At 49.6% G+C, this 14,203-nt stretch overlaps 1 protein-coding gene across 6 annotated transcripts in view; it reads left to right on the forward strand.

Annotated features, from left to right (window-relative positions):
- The window catches only part of RPS6KA2 (ribosomal protein S6 kinase A2), a 292,856-nt gene that overhangs the window by 190,871 nt on the left and 87,782 nt on the right, over positions 1-14,203 (forward strand). For all 6 annotated transcript variants that reach the window (XM_028103238.2, XM_028103240.2, XM_028103241.2 and 3 more), the window contains one exon: positions 10,992-11,108. In XM_028103238.2, coding sequence (XP_027959039.1) covers positions 10,992-11,108 — 117 coding nt within the window. The remainder of the gene's footprint in view (positions 1-10,991; positions 11,109-14,203) is intronic.

Below are 14,203 nucleotides of genomic sequence, written 5' to 3' on the forward strand. Positions count from 1 at the left end.
AATTTTGTCATGACAAGAATGACATACAAAGGAAATCCTATAAATATAATCTGTGGAGATTGGCTTTATTTACTCCGCATAATTCTCTGGTGATTCATTCGAGTTGTGTGTATCGACAGTTTGTTCTGTTTTACTGCTGTGAGATGATCAATCTCAGCTTGCTTGACCATTTACCCCTCAAAGGACATCTGGCTTGTTTCCAGCCTGGGTGTTACAGGTAAAGATTTTTGTATGAACAGAGTCTTCCTTCCTCTGGGATTACTGTCCAAGGATGCACTTGCTGGCTTGTCCCCTAAGTGCAGGTTGCATTTTGTAAGAAACTTCCAGACTGTTTTCCAGTGGCCATACCACTGGAAAATGTGTGAGAGATCCAGTTCCTCTGTACCCTTGCCAGCATTTGATGTTATCACTGTTTTGTTTCTTCTTGTAGTCATTGGTAGGTAGGTAGCGATATCTTATTGCGGCTTTACGTTTCTCTGATGGTTAAAGATGTTGAGTATATTTTCATGTGGCTCTTTGCCATCCGTTTATCTTGTTTTGTGAAACAACTATTTATCTCTTTTGTCCATTTTTTAATTGGACTGCTTGTTTTATTTTACTGTTGAATTTTGAGAATTCTTTATGTTGTGGACACAGACCTTCGTTGGATGAGTGCTTTGCAAATGTTTTCTCCCAGCCTCTAGCGTCTCTATTCATCTTCTTCGCGAACTCTTTGAGAGCAAATGTTTTAAATTTTGATTAAGTTCAATTTATCAGTTTTCCCTTTTAGGGATCATGCTTTTGGTGTCATGTCTAAAATTCTTCCCCTAGCTGTAGGTCCTGAGGCTTTTCTACTAAACATTTTATAGTTTTATGGTTTACATTTATATCTCTGATCCATTTTCAGTTAATTGTTGTATAAGTTATGGGATTTAGTTCACATTGCTTTTTTTCTTTTTCTTTTTTTTTTTCCCTTGGACATCCACTGCTCCAGCACTCTTTGTTGAAAAGACTCTCCTTCCTCCATCAAATTAACTTCCCATCACTGTCCAAGAGCAGCTGGGTATAATTGGATGGGTCTCTTCCAGGGTCCCCTCTTCTGTTCCATTGGTCCCCATATCCGCCCCTCCCCCAGTACCGTACTCCCTCGATTACTTTAGCTACCTTTTAAGCCTTCACATGGCTTCAGTGATTCCTCCCACTTGGTTATTCTTTCTCAGAATTGTTTTTAGCTACTTCTGGTTTTTGGCATTTGCATTTCCATTTTAGAATGAGCTTGCCTATACCTACAAAAAGCCTAGCTTGAATTCTGATAAGAGTTGCATTATAACTACAGGTCAATTTTTGGAGAATTAAACTCTTCACTGTGTTGAGTCTTCTGATCTACGGACATGGCATCTCTCTCTGTTTACTTAGCTCTTCTTTGATTTCTTTCCGTAGCATTCGGTAGTTTTCAGCACACAGCGATGGCGTGTCTCTTGTTAGGTTTTACCTAAGTATTCCATTATTCTGGGAGCAATTGTGAACAGCACAATCGCTTTTAATGCCTGCATACAATTCCACGTGGTAGACGTATCATCATTTACTGAATTTTTCCAGGTTTGCTGGACTTTTAAGTTGTTTCCCATTTCTTCATTCTTATATATAAAAAAAATACATTGTAACAAACAGCTTCCTATATTCAAATTTTATCTATAAAGTCTGAAAACTGAGATTCCTGGGTCAGAAGGTACGAATGCATGTGCCTCTGGATAGACCATGGAATTTGTGTATGGAATAAAAGAAATCTCCACATAAGACCAGTGCTTATCTATTCATGGAATTTTCTTTTCTGTTCACATTTCTTTCTCTTTTAAAACATGGATTTAGTGGCTCTTTAGATCGTTTCTTGCATTGTAGCTGATTACTTTCTATCACAATATAAAATTCTTTACAGGGCACAATTATTGTTTTCCCCAACACATGACCTCATCCTGCATCCTTGCCCAAATGGCAAATGGCACTGCCATTATTCTTCCCAAGCAAGTGGCCCCTTATGATCCTTTTGCAAATTATTCCCGTCTCGATGTGAATAATGTTATCCGTTTGAAGAATTCATCATTACCTGTGCCCTACAGATTCTAGGCACGAGTCTGCCCAAATGGCCAGTGCCGCCCCCTCTGGCAGGGAGAGCTGCTTTGCACCTCTACTTTCAGAGGAAGGGCTGGGAATGTCGGTATTCCAGTACAAGGCTTTTTCCAGTCAGAGCAATCAGTCTTAACTATTGCCATGTATTTGTTGGACCATTAAAAAATCTGTTACTTAAGCCACTTTTTCTTTGTGGAAACCAAAGTTGCTTCCTCTACACAGGTTTGCTTAGAGACACCCCACCAGTCTGTGCCTGTACTCCCTCCCTCTGCTCGCTCCATGGGGGAAGGGGCTGTCGCCCCGAGCCCCACGCCTTTCGATGGACGTCTAAGCCCATGGTTTTTGCCCACCAGCTCGATATGCACCCTTGACTCACCTCTGAGGTCTGGTTTGCCAGTGAGTGCTAGAGAAACTGTACTTTCACTAGTTTGTACCTTTGACTTAAATGTTCCCAAGGACAGATTTACAGTCATGATCTCCTGCATCTATCAAGAAAGACACCAACAATCCATGTAGATGTTGATTATTCACATTATCTTGGAGAATATTCTTTGCGCTTTTGAAGATTTGAACCGACCCTCTGACCAGTAGCACCGAATGTAAGTTCTTATGGGTGGGGCTGGAGAGCCATGGTTCCATACCTCAAGTTTTCTTTTGATGAGAAAAATAAGTGAAACCCCCGTAATGACACTCACAGATTTGTCTTCTGCCTCTAATGGTGTAGTCTGGCCACGGGACTGTCCCCTTTTACTAGAAAAGGAACAAGAGTGGGCCATGATCCGTCGTGAGAATGGACACACAGCTGTCCGTCCAGGTGGCTCAGTGCACCCTGCGCAAGGTTCATGCCCAGGCGTAAGCAGGGGACCCAGGGCTGTTAACGGACTGTAGTTACAGAGGACTTGAAGCAGAAAACAGTCTCGTGTGAGTGAAAGAGTCCTGCGGGCACTGAGTTGCTGACCACTGGCCAATTCAGCATTTCCTTATTCTGCTCCCGTCAGGAACATCCGGTTTTTTTTGTTGCTGTTTGTTTGTTTCTAAAGATTTACTTATTTATTTGAGAGAGAGAGTATCAAACATTTACAAAATGTTGATTTGGGGGGAAAAAACTGGGATATCAAGTCAGAAATACATAAATAATTGGGGTGGCTGGCTGGCTCAGTCAGAGGAGCATGCGGCTCTTGATCTCGGGAGTCGTGAGTTCAAGCCCCACATTCAGTGTAGAGATTATGAAAATTAAACTTTAAAAAATAAAAAAGAAATACGTAAATATTTGAGCCTTGGAGAGGTTGACAGATACGTGAAACTTTCCCTTGCTAGAGAAAGTATGAAGCTTGTCCCACTAGATACCACTGGGATATGACCGTAGCTTCCTTAATTATACTGATCCTGTGAGTTATCATCACGCAGGTTTTTCATTTGGGATTTTAAAGCCTGTGTTTTCTCTTATCTCTCAGTATACCCTCTTCCATACTATGCATCTCAAACCCAAAGTGAAAAGGTTCTGAGGAAGAGGAAGAGAAACAGCCTGGTGATAATTGTCTATTCGGTGAGCACCTGGTGGTGTTCCATCACCTTCTGTGGGTCTTTACTTGGCGCTATTTTTAAAGTTGTGCTAAGGAATAAGGTCATCAGCCCCCTTTGTGCACGCATCCTGCTGCCCCAGAACCATCCCCACAGAAAGCTGTCTGTTCCTTGAGGAAACTTCTCTGTGTCTGGACCTAAGGCGTACGTTTTCCATCCACACCCAGTTTGGGGGCTCTTTGGAGACTCCTTGGTGCATCTGAATAAATTCACATCCGCAGATAGCGATGTTCTTGTCTCGTGTTGGAGGTGACTCGTTAGAAAGCACATCACAGAAGGGAACTTTCCAGAAGAGGTGGGAAGGGCCCAGGAGCCAAGCGTAGAGTCCGACCCAGAGCCCCAAGCCTCGGCCTCAGACACTGCTTCCCCAGGGGGCTGGGGGCGGGGCGGGGGGGCCCACCGGGAGGATGGGGAGCCGCAGCCTGCCTGCCAGGGGGATGACGTGGCCCTCAGGCCCTGCAGCCCTCCCCCGGGCGAGGGAGGCCCTGCCGAAATGCCACTCTGCGGTCTGTGTTATAGTCCCAGCCGTCTGGGAGTCCGATTTGTGTGGACTGAGATTTCTACGAACGGCGGCCGGCAAGAGCCTCCTGGAGGCCGGAAGGGAAGGTGATGGGAGGGGCCAGCAGGGGCGAAGAGACCCCGCCCGACGAGGGGGTGGAGCTCTCACTCAAACCCGGAGGGGAACGCTCGACGACCGGAGCTAACCGGGGTGGAGGCGGTCAAAGGCCGGGTTTGGGATGGAAGGCAATGGGGATTGGTTCTGCGGCGTCTGCCACGCTTCCTCTGTGACCTTCACTTCGTGCCGCCCCGACGCCCCGCGCCGGCGCCCCATCCGGGCCCAGTGTCCCTGAGCTATCGCGGCGACCGCACCTCTGCGCTGACGCTCTTGGGGAAGAAGGAAACACAGAGTTCCAGGATGAGAGCGAGCCTCGGGCTGTGCGGGTCAGTGCAGGTGCCCCTCCTGCCTGTCCCACGAGCACCGGGTCAAATAGACCTGCGCTTCCCGCACTGGAAACGGCCAGGGTGGAAAACGGATCTCGGGCAGCTGAGCACATCTTTCCCCCACTCAGGTGTCTTGTGTCCCACTCCTGAAATTTCAGAGCTTCTAGCGGCTGTCTCAACATTTCACCGGGTTTTCCTTTCTCTTCCCGGGCCCTTGGCCTTGCTGCTCGCCTGCCTCCGGCGCAGTTGTAGATTTCTTCCTAAATAAAGCCATCCCTGTTTTGTCTGGATTCCAGCAAGTGCCATAGGACTAGCTTGATTTCCACTCGTGCTGGGAGGGGTGCCCTCTACTAAGTGGCTCAGCTTATTTTTAGCCCCGGGGAGACGGAGAGGAAACTCTCTCTAGACATCGTTTCCCGAGAAATAAATAGGACAAAGGCAGTCGGCCCTGTCCCCGCGCGCCAGCGAGAGCGGGCTCTGGCCCAGGCGCATGCAGGGTGCCGCCTGCAGGTGGGTGCAGGCCCCTGACCCACCGAAGGAGCCGCCTGACCTGTCCGAAAGGAGGGGGTCCTTCTGTTTCTTAGAGTTTGTGGTTCCGGTCATCCTCACGTCATATTAGCACGAGGAACAGAGCCACCCACCCTGGGGTTTTTGCAGTGAGATGCATGTCTTCATGAGTCCGGCAAGCTTTCCTGATAACAAAGACCCCAAACCTGCACAGACAGTACAGAGCTCCCGGAGGATGCTCCCCACTTCCCACCCCACCCCCGGCCATCCCTCCACCTTCCAGGGCTCTTTAGGGCATCCCCTCTGATCTTTACCTTCTGGAGGAGGCACAGAAAGCTGTGGGGTGGCTCCTTTCTCCACCCCGAAAGCATTCCTGAACTTCTGTTTCTAGCAACACCCTAGACTGTGAGTGGCAAGCTCTCTTGCTAAAAACAGTCAATAGTCCTGGATACACGATCTTTCCTAAAATATGTAAATGCATTAGTAAGTTGGGAAGTTAGTAGCAAATATTCAGAGGCCAAAACCTGTGTTAGAGGGAGAACCTGGAATGAGGGAACGGTGGAAGTGGACTGTCTCCTTGATGGCAACTGACAAAGCTGCTGAAGTTGAGGTGACCTCATGGCCTCACAGGGCAGGGGTGCTGGTGACAAGCCCCGGTGGACCTCGGGCCCACCCCTGCATGAAGGAAAGCCTCAAGGAGGACACGAGACACCGCGTCCCCTCACATGGCTCTCGCACACATTCAGCTGCTTGTGGTGAGCCTCCAGAGTCGGAGTCCTGGGGAGAGGTCCCATCTGGAGGCCGGCATAAAGCCGCAGGACGGGGTGGGGGCCGGGGGCGGGAGGCGATCACAGGGGAGAAGGCCAGGCACCGAGGCGGGCGTGGCAGGATGCTGGGAGGCAGAGAGATAAGGAGACAGAGAATGGGGAGGTCGGAGGCTCCCGGGGAGCAGGCCAGTGAGGAACGTGTCCCGGGGAAGACAGAGGGGCGGGTAGCCCGGGGATCTGACCCCTGGGGTTAGCACTCTGTCGTGACTTGCTGTGAGGTGGGGGGAGCCGGATGCCAGTGGGTAGCGGAGGTACCAGAGACCCTGAGTTTGAAAACTCCTTTCAGAGTTGTGTCTGCACCTGGTGGACTTGGGGGTGGGGGGGACAATGAAATTTTTATTTTCACTGAGTAGATAGAGCATCCGCATAAGCTGGTGGGAAGCACAGGAGGGGAAGGAGTGCTGGTGTGAGCAGGGAAGCTAAGTGAAACCCAGTTCTGTGTTCCGAGCTGGGAGCCTGTCCTTCACAGATTCCAGGCCTTGACCCCCCGCCCCCCGGGATCCGCACATTTAACTAGCTCCTAGCTCCCCCAGTGGTTCTGAAGGACTGCTCCCAGAGACTCAGAGGCTAGGTCCTTTCCTTGTTCTTTTCTACACTTTTATAAACCACCTGTTTAATCATCCACTCTGTACCCTTCATGGGAATTGATATCCCACCTGAGAATTGGTGATTTCTAGAATGAACTCTCCGCCTGTTCTGGAGGTGAAGCTACCACTTGCCCAGTTTTTATTTTCTATGTCTTTATCATTAATAGTTCACAACTTTTGATTTGCACGTGCTTTTCACAAATATCCTCCCTTCAAAAATGACAGGAATAGCAGATGTTTCGGGATGGAGGACATTCTAAGAAAGTGACCCCCGTGCAGGGAGGAGGGGTCAGCTGTGAGGTGCCCCCCCCACCCCCTTTCATCACTGCCTGCAGCCACCAGCCTCTCACGACCACCGCTGGGTACCTGCCCACGAAGCTCTGTGATCTGTCAGAAGTTCAAACACGATTCAACGGGGGCCTAAAAAATTCATTGTCACAAATTATCTTGTCACATATTGATGTCATTTAAACAATTTATTTCTCTAGCTTTTCTCTCTCTCATTAGAACATTTTTGAAATCCTCTTGCTTGTGAAGCAAGGTACCACTTTCTCCCCACCAAATTTCTCAAGTTACTAAAAAAAAAAAAAAAAAATACCCATTCACAGGAATCACACCACAAACCAAATGTTTAGTGCTATATGTAGAGCATTTAGGGACAGAGTTTATTTTCTGAAAGGAATAACATTAAAATCCACAGAGTTCTAGATAAAATGGCCTGCCTGGTAACAAAGAAAAGGCATTTATTTCAAAATGAGACATGGGTGATACTATAATTCTAGTTGCCCTTTAGGGCAATGATCATCCAGAAAATAGGACGTTCCATCCAGAAACAAGAGCAGACATGCCTGGACATGTTCCCCTCCCTGCCTGCGTCTGTGCACACGGGCCCCTGTGGTCAGCTCGGCGTCAACCTCCCCTCCCTTCCCCTCCCCTCCTGTCTTTCTTTTAAGTTCTGGGAAAGAGAAAAACAAATTAGCCTCAGGCAAATTCAAGCCAAAATGTCACTACAAATGCAAAACTCTGAAATCTAAAGTGTGACGCTCTTGGTTCCTCAGGGACAGCCGAGACTCTCTTCTCTTAAAGACCTTAGTGATTTCATGTGGGAAATGAACCGCATTGCAATGTGATCAGGGAAGAGAGTTCTGAGGTTTCTGATGCCATTCTCGGGGGTGAAACTAGCTATGTGCTTTGGGTACGTTTGCCCCAAATTCTTGGACAGCAAGAATACACAACACTTGAAATGTTCTGAGAGATTTGTTTGTAAACCTTTGATTTGAAACGTTAAGAAGGTAAACTTCTGAAATGGAAGGGGGTATACGGTGGACAGGGAGGAGAAGTCAGCTTCACCGGCTGGCGCTCCAGGAGGGGGATGCGGTGGGAATGCCCAGGGACTGGGCACGGCGGGCTCCCACCGTAAGAATGCCACCTGACGGTGTCCCAGCGGGTTGAGTGACCTCACTTACCGCCACTGTGGGCCTCTGGCTCTCCGCAAAGAGCGGCTGAAGAGGAGGAATGATCTGGAATCGTCATGAAACACACATGTGCCGTGAAGTGTGATCGGAGGCCAAGCTAAGAGTGCGCGCCCCCGTTGGCCCCGGGCTCCTCGGCCATCTGAGTGGACGCTGTCCCTCTCCCACGCTGTGCCTACGACGGTGTTGAATTTGACTCTCTGTTCAGCACTGTGACTGTTAATGTGTCCCTTACCAAAATGAAGTCGCAGAAAGACGGGATTCGGGGAACGATGACTTGTTCGTAGTGCAGGTGCCGAATTTCCGCGGCTGCGTGATGGAAGTTCTTTCAGGAGGGAAATCGGGATTCTGGGTGACTCCCGGTGGGCTGCGCCGTAGGGAGAGGGTGGTCAGTGGGCCCATTGCTGGAAAGTTCTTCATTAACAGGAAAGGGGCACTTTGTTCTCACTTAAGTGACCCCATCATCTTCCATCTCTTTCTTCAGCTGACAAGTCAACAGCAGGGAAGGACAGCATCTATGTGTCTATGGGGACTTGGGGAAGTGTTTTGAACTTCGGCTTTGGCCTTGTTTTCTGCGTGGGAAATGGAAGTCGGCTGCAGGACCGCAGAGTACAGTCTTTGTGCGAAACCAGGGCACCACGATGAAGCTGAGGGTCCCGTGGTCGCTTTCCCTCCCTGTGCCAAATGGAGACATTCCTTCCAGAAGCTGCTCGGTCTCCTGAGCCTACAGGGTCTGCAGGTCCAGGAGGCCTGAGGCTGAAAGCGGGAATGTCTTCAACTGTGACCTCCACCCCAGACTGCAATCCAAATATAATCCCCGATTGGGTGACCTTTGCCCCCGAGCCTTACTTATTTATTCAAGAAGTGATCACAAATCAATGACATTCTAATTGGTCTTCTCCTAACTGAGCTCCTAGGAACCTTAGGAACTGATCAAAAAGAATCCATTTTGGCTATTTTCATTTGTTTCTGTTCACAATTAGAAAAACCATTGTTTCTACAAAAATGGCAAATAATCCTCAAAGATGTGGAAATTGGAGTGTTCTCTTAACCATGGGAAGAGAAAAAGCGAAACATTCCTGCACAGGCTGCTGACCTGCAGTTCGGTTTTGCGGCGCGTACGACCTTGGTCTACTTTAAAGGTGTCCAGTGCTGGTTACGCAGGAATAAAATAGAACCATTCATAACTTTTGAGAAACCGAAATCTCTGTACATTTTAGGGAGACCCCTGTAATGTAAAGTATTGCTATTACGATTTCACTTGAAAACAGCTGCTCTTCGACTACCTCCAGGTAGAAGGGGTGGTGTCCCTGTGCCCCAGGAGTGGAAACCCATCTCTAACATTTGTAGCTCTGGGCCTGCCTCGGACTGAATCTCTACTTCAAAACAATTTCTTAAGGAATGAAAGAAACAATGAGAAGTCCTGAGTGTCCAGAACACAATGTGCTTGTGATTACTGGGTGCTATTTTTAGATGAGCTTTTCAGCCAGCCCATTCTGCTGTTTTTCAACACCTCGCCAAATGCCAAGACGGTAGAGCAGGGGTGAGTGCTCCGATGGATGGAGGGGCTGGAAGGGGAGTCCCAGAGAAGCACAGCGAGGCACTCAGCAATAGTGAGCCTCTACTGTCAGGAAAAATGCCTCTTTTCCAGCTTCCCAACTTCAGATTGCTGGCATTGGGCGGATTTACCCTGTTATAAGTGAAGTGATGCATCGGTGGGGACAGGAAGTTCTCTGATGAAAAATCGTAGTGATTTCTGTCCATGTCTTAATTTAAAGAACAAAGACTTTTTTTTTTTTTTTTTTTATTCCTACTGGGAAATCTTGCTTCTGGACTGGCAGAAAAATCTTATCTGACTGCTTCTTCTGACGGTCTCTGGGAGACCAACGGAATGCACTTTGCATTAGCTGTGGCAAAGGTATCCTTCAGGAAGAAGGAGGAGGTCACACATCTGCATTTCACAAACCACGGCCACGTAGGGAGCCTGTCAACGGCCCTTTTCAGCACAGCCCCACTGACATTGAGACAGATCTCAGAGGTTCCTTCTGCCGCACGGGTCCCATCGTCATCCCTACCCCAACTTTTGCCCAAACTGTTGGACACAGAATGGATTTCGTGGAGAGCTCCTGACGAGTCCTTGAGATGAGACCAAATGACAAATACCCATGCGGAAAAGAAGCAAGCAAGAGCTCCCCTGGCCTGCTTCCTGAGATAGGCCCAGGAAAGGATGATGGCATAAAGCTCTGTGATGTCCCACGTGTCACAGTACCACCCCCCGCCCCGGGGATGGTACCCTTCGTCACCAGGAAATAGAGACAGCCTGTCCCCAGAGACAGGAGCCTTTGCTACTTTTTCCCAGTTTACTGCCCCAGCCCAAATCCTCTTATAATTCCTAATTAACTGAAGCTCCCAAAGTCAAGCTTTCCTTGTCTTGCCAATTCCTGGCAGATTTGTTGTTGTCCCTTTGTCTATAAAGAGTAAAAACTGGGGGCGCCTGGGTGGCTCAGTCGGTTAAGCGTCTGCCTTCGGCTCAGGTCATGATCCCGGGGTCCTGGGATCGAGCCCCGCATCGGGCTCCCTGCTCAGCGGGGAGTCTGCTTCTCCCCTCACCCTGTCTGTGCTCTCTCTCTCTCTCTCTCTTTCAAATAAATAAAATATTAAAAAAAAAAAAGAATAAAAACTGCCTGCTCTGGTCATTTCTCTAGGTCTCAGCTTCATTATTGGGCCTCTGTGCACATGGAATAATACTTTGATTTTTTTCTCCTATTAATCCGTCTCATGTAAATTAAATCCTCAGTCCGGCTGGAAGACCTCGAGGGTCGAGAACAGATTTTCCCTGCCTTCACTGCGGTCCTCAAAATCCATAACACGGCCCAGCGTGTCGTGACGGCCGTAGAGGACGGAAGTGTGGTGAATCCAGAGCAGCCTGCTGCTGGGTGTACTCACCGTGTACCACCACTCTCTTGCAGGAGGAAGGCACCGTCAAGGAGATCGACATCAGCCACCATGTAAAGGAAGGCTTTGAGAAGGCCGACCCTTCCCAGTTTGAACTCTTGAAAGTTCTAGGACAAGGATCCTACGGAAAGGTAAGTCGGAGCTTTGATTCCCTCTGAGTGAGTCTCACACACCGTGGCGGGTCCCCCGTCCCAAGGCGGAGAGCGCTTGAATGTCGGGGGACATGAGCGATGGCTGGGTTGGCTTGTGAACACGGGAGCCGCGGCCCTGAGGCCGAGGGAGTGAGACGCATGGGCAGCCCCCCGTTTGCGGGGTCTCGTGTTCACTGCCCCCCACACGCACTCTGCACAGTTACGATTGTGTCACGCGGAGCTGTGCAAACCACAGTTGCGTGGGCCCGCAAGAATACCCCACACCGCGGCCTTCAGAGTTCCCTAGGCCTCTACCCATCATGACCGTGAGGACGGTTCTTGACCTTGAGCCAATGCCTCTCCAAAAACTCAGACTCAACAAGAAGGAAGAAAGCAGCGCCCTTCGCGGCCGGCATGCGACTGGCACTCGGGAGTCAGGGAGGCTGGGCCTCGCCGCCAGCCTCCTCTCTTGACCCTCTGCCTCAGCTGTGCATTTCTCTCTCTCTGAGCCTCAGTTTCCCTCTCTACACAGTGGGGATGGCATAAACCATGTGGTTATTCTGTGACTGAAGAAGACTGGGTCCCACCCAGCCATTGCCTCAGTTGTATCCACGCACAGAATCGTGCCCTTTCTGTGTCACCGTCAAGCTGTGGTGCAGGCTGATCCTTCCCAGGATGAGAAGTGCTCGGCCCTTCTCTCGGGCCACATCCCAGTCCGGCAGGACGCCAAGGGATCTTCAGTTACCACAACGTGGGAGTTCTTGAGTGCTGGTCCCTCCGCGTGCCCGTGTAACAGTGAGCAATCCAGAGACTCGGAGGGCGTGACTTCTGGAATATCGGGGCCTGAGAAGAGCGGTGCAGTCCTTCCCTGGGGCACAAGCAGAACGGCAGCCTGCGCCTGTGAGAGTCGTTTCGTATGGAACGTGGACATTCACCGAATCTCTCCGTTCTCCGGAGGACTTTGTGCCCAGATGAAATCTGGTGTCTGTTGATTTAATGCACAACTAATAATACATTAATGATGTTCTGGAAAGTCTCTTACAGACCATGAAAATTTGATTGCTTGCAAAATGTATCTTTTGGCCTGCATATACGGTAGTCTGTCTTTCTGTTTTCTTTTTCACTTTTCCACTTTTGTCTGGTCACGCGGGAAGGAGGTGTATACACTGATATATACATATATGTACACATATACACAGACACACTTGTTTGGAACCACACCAAATTTCCAGTATTCACAATTTCGTGTCCTACAAAAATGGCTTTTTAATGTGGATCATAAGGTATTTTTGGAAGCAGGGAATGAAGACTTCAGTCTCTCACAGCGTAAGGAGTGTTACTAAAAGCATAAGGCAGAGCCTATTTATGTGGTAATGGAATATTGGCTGTTAATTAGAAATGTCAGAAAAAAAGAGAAGGCATCATTCTTTCTCTAAGAACTAGGATTTCGGAATAGAGACAAGCAAAATCACAGACCCTCCCCACGTGTTGTTTCCAGAGCACATTCTCCACCAAGTGGTCGTCGTCTGCAGTGAGGGCCCAGGTGTGGGTCCCTCTGACCTCGTTGCGGACGCTGCCCACCACCCCCATCTCCAGGTGCTTGGGAACAGACCCGCGGAATGACATTTCTGAGCTCAACTGAGACACGCATCCGGGGTTCTAGGGATCGGCCCAGAAACTCAACTGGACAGACCCTGCCCTCGAAGGTGCCCTCCTCCGAGACCTAGGGTTCCAGATGAAAGGAGAAAAGGCTTTGTCAATTCCCTCCAGATTTCAAATTTTGAATTTCAATTTTGCTTTAAAAAACCATTCTTTGGAAAACAAGTGAAATAACAACTTGTGTTTGGTGGACTCCTTGGCACGGTCGTCTCTGTAGCACTCCGTGCAGTTGCTCCCCAGCCTTCCACATGCCTGCTCGTTGCACGCACACTGAAGCTAGTATGCGTACGGCACAGCAGGGAACCGCAAGTGCGAGAAGTAAGAGCAAGAGGCAGTAGCCACGTGTGCGGGTGTTCTAACCTCCTCTCACCGCTTGACTCACAGCCTGAGCGTGGGGCCCGGGCCACTGGGCAGTGCCGCCCTGGCCCCGGAGGTGAAGACCGGGACTCCCGGTGGACAGTGGGTTGCCCAACAAACAGGACAGGGCTCTGGAAACCTCTCGGAAGTGCCCTGCGATATTTGGAGCCAACATCAGGCACTAGAGAGCCACAGATACAAGTTATATTTGTCCACGGAAGGCTTCTGTTGGGAATTTTTTATAAAAGCAAAACTAATGACGAGGGGGAAAACGCATGTTCTAACACTGCATAGTATTTTATTTTTCATCCCTGAATAAAAACTGCCCTTATGCAGGGGTCATCTTGCTTTTGCTCTCTAGAAAAGAAAGGCAAGACTAAATGTTTTCATCCTGCAGAAAGCTCCTGTTAAACAGATTTCCCTTCTTGCCTCTTCACCCAAGAGCAAAGAGAGTGAATCTGGACTCTAGCATTCCCAGGTTGTATTCACCTGTCACTGGGCTCTTCTGTTCACCTCTCCCTGGGCCCCTCCATCATCTGTCACTAGGCCCCTCTGTTCACCTGTCACCGGGCCCCTCTGTTCACCTCTCCCTGGGCCCCTCCGTTCACCTGTCACTGAGTTCCCTCTGTTCACCTGTCACTGGGTACCTCCATTCTGTCTTTCCTCCATGCAGCAGTTGCAGATGCTAGAGATGCAGGAAGGAATAAAATGCTGTCTCTGCCACTTGGCCTTCACACTGAGGCCTGCTTCCGACGGCAGGCTTGCCCCGGGGTCCGTCAGCATGCCTTTACCATCCCGTCCAGTGCAGGGGCCCTGATGGCTCTTTACTCAGCTTCTGTGCTCTGCTTGTGCAGCCAGAGGACTGTTCCCCAGACAGAAGGAGCCCCAAGCCCCAGAGGATGACTCCCAGGGGCAGCATCTCTGAGGGACAGTGGGGGCTGCAACCTGCGGGTCCCCGTGCAGGACCACATGGAGGGCAGTGCATGCTCTCCTCTCCAAGTCAGTCCTGCAAAGTGTAGGAAGCAAGTTAACCAGTTGGCAGAGCAGTTTGCTGGGAATAATGGAGAACATCTCTGGTC

The sequence above is a fragment of the Eumetopias jubatus genome, unplaced genomic scaffold (assembly GCF_037043125.1).
Source record: "Eumetopias jubatus isolate StellerSeaLion01/CBP00866 unplaced genomic scaffold, mEumJub1_p1.0 scaffold_6, whole genome shotgun sequence".
Taxonomy (NCBI): Eukaryota; Metazoa; Chordata; class Mammalia; order Carnivora; family Otariidae; genus Eumetopias; species Eumetopias jubatus.